This window comes from Lactuca virosa, chromosome 9 (genome assembly GCF_052849685.1).
Source record: "Lactuca virosa cultivar CGN04683 chromosome 9, Lactuca_virosa_CGN04683_v6, whole genome shotgun sequence".
NCBI classification, from domain to species: Eukaryota; Viridiplantae; Streptophyta; class Magnoliopsida; order Asterales; family Asteraceae; genus Lactuca; species Lactuca virosa.
In genome coordinates this window covers 183,223,849-183,231,155 of record NC_136434.1, presented here as the reverse complement: position 1 = coordinate 183,231,155, position 7,307 = coordinate 183,223,849, and the positions used below count along the sequence as shown (strand labels likewise).

At 38.5% G+C, this 7,307-nt stretch overlaps 1 protein-coding gene across 2 annotated transcripts; it reads left to right on the top strand.

Moving 5' to 3' along the window:
- The first annotated feature begins 2,631 nt into the window (after positions 1-2,631).
- Positions 2,632-6,106, top strand: LOC145136224 (disease resistance protein RPM1-like). Of its 2 annotated transcripts, XM_079070397.1 has the most exons (3): positions 2,632-2,918; positions 2,985-3,108; positions 3,292-6,106. In XM_079070397.1, exon 3 carries the CDS (start codon positions 3,355-3,357, stop codon positions 5,998-6,000), a length of 2,646 nt encoding a protein of 881 aa, XP_078926523.1. In that variant the 5' UTR covers positions 2,632-2,918; positions 2,985-3,108; positions 3,292-3,354; the 3' UTR covers positions 6,001-6,106. The 2 variants fall into 2 exon arrangements, with proteins under 2 accessions (XP_078926523.1, XP_078926522.1); XM_079070396.1 differs by lacking the exons at positions 2,632-2,918; positions 2,985-3,108 and having other exon boundaries at positions 3,235-6,106.
- The last annotated feature ends 1,201 nt before the right edge of the window (positions 6,107-7,307 follow it).

Here is a 7,307-nt window from a genome sequence, read left to right as displayed (position 1 = left end):
CCCAATCTTAGGTATTTCAAGACCACATCTTACGGGATAGCGACATATATGGTATGGATTCTGATTATGATTGTGCCTTGGCTTCTCTTCGTAACAAGCTTCTGGATTTTGACCTTAGAAGTTTTACTACTAAAGACATCGCCCCCCCCCCCCTAAATCCCAGAACACACTGGTGAGTGCCCTTTTTCGTAAAATTGTCCAAGATATGGAAGTGCATCTCAACATGACAGCTCGACAGAAAGCAGTTTTCCAGTGCTTACGTGCACCACATGCTCAAGATTTTCTTCTAGCTATCCCTAAATATGGGCTTGGTCAACATATGTCTCCTATGGAGTATCGTACTATCCTCAAATATCGACTCATGATTCCAATATTCCATGCTGACGAGATTTGTCCGGTGTGTCGCAAGGCATGTTTGGTCTTTTTGGAGAGCATGCAGTTCACTGTAAAGAACTTCCGGGGTTCAAATACAGAAAATATATGGTTATGGATGTTTTCTTTGACATATTTAAGTGTGTCGGGGTTTCCGCTAAGAAAGAGGCACCTGTGAATTTCTTGACTGACCCGACAGAAGGAAGGTCAACCCTCAGACCGGCTGACATTTTGATTATTGGATGGGTCGGAGGAAAATACAAATGTGTGGACCTTATAGGGGTATCCCCTCTCGTGGGCTTGAGGGTTGGGGGTTTCACGGCAGGACATGCTGCTTTAAAAGCTGCTACAGGTAAGGTCACCAAACATGAGAAACCGTGCATGGAAAATCAACACATGTTCATACCCTTTGCATTTGATATGTTTGGTTTCCTTAGGCCGGATGCGGTAGAGCTTCTTAATAGAGTACAACGGATCATGCATAACAATGTTATATCCCCTAGATCTATGGATGTAGTCTTTAAAAGAATTAGCTTTACCATACAAAAACGCTTAGCGGCGCAACTTGTTGCCCGTTTGCCATTTCACTCGTTGTACGATGATAATTAAATTAATGAAAAAAAAGTAAAAAAAAAGATGTATGATGATCTTTATTCAATTGGTTGGGAAGAGGGGTACTTGCCGGAGATGCTAACTAAAAATTTCGTTGACTTTAGACAAACTCAGATCGTAGGTTGTGGATTACGACAGTTATTTGAGGAAGGGTGGGGAAGGAGGAGGGTGATAGAGACAAGCGGATGTACCTGGTTTCATGGATGGGCTGCTTGAAGACCACCGAAGGTGGGTGCGAGGCAATATAGAAAAGTAACAGGAGATTGGGGGTATTGAGTTATGCTGTAGGATCGAGGAAAATCGAAGAAGGAGATCTACTTCTTCAAGGTCGCCTCGCTGGCACCTGGTTTCAAGGACAATGAAGGAAGGCTGGATGTCGAAACCAGGGAATAAACATGTGATGGATAGGGTTGAGACCTAGGGTATTATATGATTTCTTTTAATTTAAATTAAACTATAAAAAAAATTTAAATAAAAAAGTTAAGTTAGGGTATAATAGTAATTTTAGACCAAATTTGTAAGAAAATGAAAACAAAAAGACCAACCACGTAAAATTATCAAACCACCAGGACCATGCTAGTAAAAATAAATTAATAGAGAATGAAGTTGTGACATTTAGTAAACCACATGGACCATTTACGTAATTTTGTCTTTCATTTATATAGTGTATGGAGGTGGATATCAAACTTCTATGCCTCCTCATAGAATTACCAAATGATGTATTGGTCTAGTTACCTTATTTGTAGATGAATAATTTAGCTATCCATTTGTAATTCCAAAGAAACATCACTACTTTTTATGGTCGTATTACCCCTTTTGTAAGAAATAATTAAGGCTACATGCTATACCATAATTTTAACAAAAATACATAGAAGAAGTACAATATCCAGATATCCATATGAAAAATATGATCTTTGGAAAAATTTCAATAAATACCAACTAATCTACATTGGAGCGTTCAAAGTACGACTTTCCGATATCCATATATCAAGTATGTTATATCCATGCATAACCCTTGGTACAGACATAACAATGAAAAAAATCAGTGTAAATGAAGTTCGCATGACAAAATTATGAGGGTTCAAAGTTGGCTAATTTTTCATATATTTCACAAACTACCTCACTTTGAAGCCGGTGGCGGACGCAGACTGTTTTAGTAAGGGTGTCCCTCGTACTTCAAGCGGGTGCACCTAATAGAAAAAACCAAAAAAAAAAAATATTTTACACTGCGTGCCGAAAATTGAGCGGTAGCCCGGGACCCCAAATGCCCCACTAAAGTCCGCCAATTGAAGCTAAACAAAATATCACTTTCTCATCTCCAAATTTAGAGTATGATATGTTCATAAACATCTCACAAAGAAACACAATAAAAATATTTTCCACCTGAAACGCAGTTCATACGTAGTTATAAATGTTAAAAGTTAGAGAGAAACATGACTTTTTTACTGGTGCAAAAAAATAATGACTTTTTTGAAATTCAAGATTTTTTCTATTGTTTTTAAAAACAGGTCGGTAGGCTTTTCATTATTTATTTTACAAAACCCGACGATAAATATTAAAAAGAAATAAAAAATGTTATAAAGGTAGTTGACCAACACCTTCCATTTTAGTTATGCACACACAAATTACCTCCAAAAACATCGGCAATTTAGACGACGGCGATGGACCGATACACCGTATATGATTTTAGGTCAAAAAATCGATAATGTTTTTCCCCCCAAAACTGCAGGTTTTGTTTGTTCTGGGTTGAAACCAGAGTCTGTATTTGATGCTCTTTGTCGATATTTTACTTTCCAATCTGGTAGCTTCTTCGTTCAAGAATCCAACACTATTAAAATGCTTTCTACTTCAATTCATAGATTACTATCATCATCGTATATAGTAAAGAGAATCCGAGTCTACATTGAAGCTAAATAGAGTTAATTAACTCGGTTGTAAGTATTACGTTATGCCCTTTTTGACTTCCAATTTTCGTTTGATGAAATTTTTATTTGACATAGAGTTTGCAAAAAGCCTGGAAGCATGGCTAATACCTGGTCCCATAAATTTTTATTCAAAGTCCAAGTTCTGCTGCAATAATACTCACGAAGTCTTCATCAAGTCCACTTTGACTATGTCAAATTGGTATGCTTCTTCCTAATCACCTTCCCTTTATACTTTCTTTCTTGTGTTCACACACTCACACACACACACACACACACCACCTCCATTCTTGTACCACTGCTATCTCAGACACGTTTTGGAGTAAAAATGGCAGATGGTGCTGTGAACTTCCTACTGGAAAAGCTGACAACGATCCTCATGCAGGAAGCATCATTACTGGGAGATTCTCAAAGTGACGTTGAGGAAATAAAACTGGAGCTGGAAATCATGAGATCCTGCATAAGAGATGCGGAAAGAAAACAGTTGAAGAGTGAATTGGTGGAAGCATGGGTGAGACAAGTGCGAGAAGTGGCACAGAAAGTAGAAGACGTGTTAGATGAGTATGTCTACTATAAAGATTTGGAAGAAGATAAACGAGGGTTCAAGAATTTGATGCAAGACATCATCAAAGTTCCAATACACATGAGCAGAAAACGTAAAATCTCCATGAAGCTTCAAAAGCTTAAAACAGAAGTTCGTGAAGTTTGTGAACGAAGAAAAAGGTACACATTTGATGAGAAAACTGATGATCGGAGAGATAGAAATGCTTCGATTGACTGGTGGCAACGTCAAGAAGAGCTATTGATGTTCGTTGATGAAGATGAGATAGTGGGTATGGATGATAATAAAGCTAAACTGATTGAATGGTTGATGGAAGATGATCCTCGAAGAATGGTTGTATCTGTAGTTGGAATGGGTGGGTTAGGGAAGACAACTCTAGTTACCAAAGTCTACAATGATCAAGCGATTCAAAGATACTTTGATTGTTGGGCATGGGTATCTGTGTCTCAAACTAAAGGTGTTGATGAGTTGCTAAGATCCATGATCAAGAAGTTGTTTGGAGGAAAGCGTGAAACTCTTCGTGTTGATTTGGGGTTGTTGAATTACAGAGAATTAGTCGAGATGCTTATTGACTATCTTCACAAGAAAAGGTACGTGATTATTTTAGACGATGTTTGGAAGATACTTCTTTGGAGTAGAATAAGAAGTGCATTTCCCGAAAATGGTCTTGGAAGCCGAGTTATATTCACAACAAGAAACGATAATGTAGCAAAATCAGTAGGACCCGGAAAGCATGTTCTTCGCCTCGACCCTCTTGGAGAAGATGATTCATGGGCTCTCTTTTGCAAAAAGGCTTTTTGGAGCGATTTAGGACATTTTTGCCCTCTAGAACTCGAAGAATTAGCTCGAGCCATTATGAAGAAATGTGAGGGATTGCCTCTTGCTATAGTGGCAATCGGGGGTCTTTTGTGTTCAAGAAACAAAACTGCTGTTGAGTGGAAGAAAATATACGATAGCCTTACGTGGGAATTGAGCAACAATCCTGTTCTCGAGGGTGTAAAAGGAATTTTATCATTGAGCTTCAATGATCTACCCTTTTACTTAAAGCATTGTTTCTTGTATTGTTGTGTTTTTCGTGATGGATATCCAATCAAGAGGAAGAAGCTTATAAGATTATGGGTTGCAGAAGGGTTTATCTTGGAAAGAAAAGGAATAACAATGGAGGAGGTAGCAGAGGAGTATCTTATGGAGCTTAATCTTAGAAGCATGATTCAAGTCACTGAAACTAATGATACTGGAAGAGTCAAGATGTTTAAAGTCCATGATGTTATGCGAGAACTGGCAATGACAACATCTCAAAAAGACAATTTTTGTTTAACATACGATAATGACACAGAGGTTAGATTTATTAGTAAAATCCAACGCCTCTCGGTATATAACAGAGGCAGAAATTTCTATTTAAGCAGCACGATATTACGCAATCTACGTGCTCTCTTTGTCTTTCAGATAGAGACAAGTTCATCTTTCTCCTTGAATGCAGTGTTGTCTAGCTTTAAACTGCTAAAAGTTCTTGATCTTGAAAGCGTGTCGATTGGATCGATCCCGGTTTCTGTTGTTGGATTATTCAACTTAAGGTACTTGAATCTTCGAGAAACCAAGATCAATGAGCTTCCAAAGTCAATGGAGAGGCTTAGAAATCTACAAACACTTGATGTCAGGAATACCAAGCTGGAGAAGTTACCAAATGGAATAGCAAACATACCACGACTTCGACACCTTCTTGTTTGTTGTGTAAGGGATCATAACACCCCTGGAACCTCCAATATTCATTCTGGCTTACGGGTACCCGTAGAAATAACGAAAATAAGAAGTTTACAAACATTGGCATCCGTTGAAGCAGATGAAGATTTCATCCAACAAGTTGGACACTTGACAGAGCTCAAAAGATTGGATATAACAAACGTGAAAGCAATAGATGGGCCAAAGCTGTGTAACTCAATCGAAAAGATGACGGATCTTCGGCGTTTGAGCATCACCTCCAGTACAGAAAGCGAAGAGCTAGTTCTGGAATCATTAGCTTTCCCTCCCGTGTTCCTCCAGAAACTGGTGTTAGTTGGGCAGTTGAGTAGGTTGCCTCCTTGGCTCGAGTCATTAGCAAATCTAACTCATCTTTACTTGTGTTCCTCTAGTTTAGGTGATGATATCCTTTCATCTATTCGGGAGTTACCGAGTTTAGCGTTCTTGGAACTCAAGAACACTTGCAAATGCAGGTCGTTGCATTTCACGGCTGGAGGGTTCCCAAAGCTCAACAAAATGCGTTTGTTGGAGCTTGTAGGGTTGAATGTGTTGAGATTGGATAAAGGTACGTTGCCGAGCATCAAAGACTTGAATCTGGTTCGATGTAGAGAGATGAGATCATCGCTACAAGGTATTGAGCATCTTACTAGTCTTCAAAAGTTATACTTGGAGGAAATGCCAGCAGAATTGGTTCAAAGGTTGAGAAGCGATGAGCGTGCCAATGTTCGTCACATTAACACAATTAGCCTTGTGTACCTAAGTGGACAAAGTCGAGTGATTGAAACGCTTTTCTAGTTCGTGATGTGCGTTTTGTTCCTGAGCCCGCTAAGCCGGTCATTTGTGTGATTTGGTAGTATGTGTGTTTTGCCCCTACGGTTTCGGTCTTGAGGAACTCTCGGTAATCGCAATATGTCCTCTATTCTTCGGACATTTGGATTTTATTTTATAAGTATTGTGATAAGATATTAAAAAATCAAGTAAAAAAATATGTTTATATTTATTTTGTGCATAAAATCATACTGCAGTGTTTGAAAAACCCGACCATGGGTCTAAATTTGATATTATTGATTACTTGGAAAACAAAAACAAATAGCCAATAGTATTTATACAAATTGCTAGAAAACCTAATTATAGTAGGAAACTAGATAAAGGCTTAAAATAAGATTAAAAGGAGGTTGTAATCGGAAGATGAGAATGAGTTGTATATATCCGATTTTGCTTTATTCCCCCTCAAGTTGGAGTGTGAAAATTACGAACACCCAACTTAGTAAGAAGATAACGAAACATGTCTGTGCCTAGAGGTTTCGTGAAGATATCTACAACTTGTTCATCAGTGCTAATAACATACACAGGTCTGAATTTCACTAGATTTAATGCGTTCACATACAAAAAAGCAATCCATCTCGAATGTTTAGTACGTTCATGGAAAGATGGGTTGTTAGCAATATGTCGTGCTGCCTGGTTATCACAGTAGAGAGAGTAGGACCCGATTGATGGGCATCTAGATATTTTAATAATCAACGAACCCATAAGATCTCACTGACAGTGGAAGCCATGGCTCAATATTCAGCCTCTACAGATGACCGTGAGACAACATATTGTTTCTTTGTCTTCGAGGAAATAGGAGCACCATCCAAGGCAATAAAATAGCTAGTCTTGGAACGTCTGGTGAGGGGACATCCAAGCTACTCAGAGTCTCAAAAGGCCTTGCGAGTAAGATTCCCGGTGATAGACAAAAAAAATACCTTGTCCCGTTGTTCGTCAATGTGGCGATCTGGATACCCCTTGGATCGTGTAAACACTTTCTGAACTGATATTTCTACCATATGTCCGGGTTACAAGAAGATCAGCCTAGGATAATCCTAAGGGGATACTTACGAATCTAGGAAAAGAAAACGTAAGCCAAATTGCTAGAAGATTTTGAGTTCGTATGAAGAAAAACGAGAGCTAAAAGTAAAACGAGAGCTAAAAGTATCGTCCCTTCAAAGAGGAGAGCCGTTTTTATAGAAAACGAAATGTATGGTTTCAATATTAGGGTTGGCCGTCATCGGTTTCTTTGGAAACAAATCAATGGAATCCAAATTAATGAGGAAACAAATCCG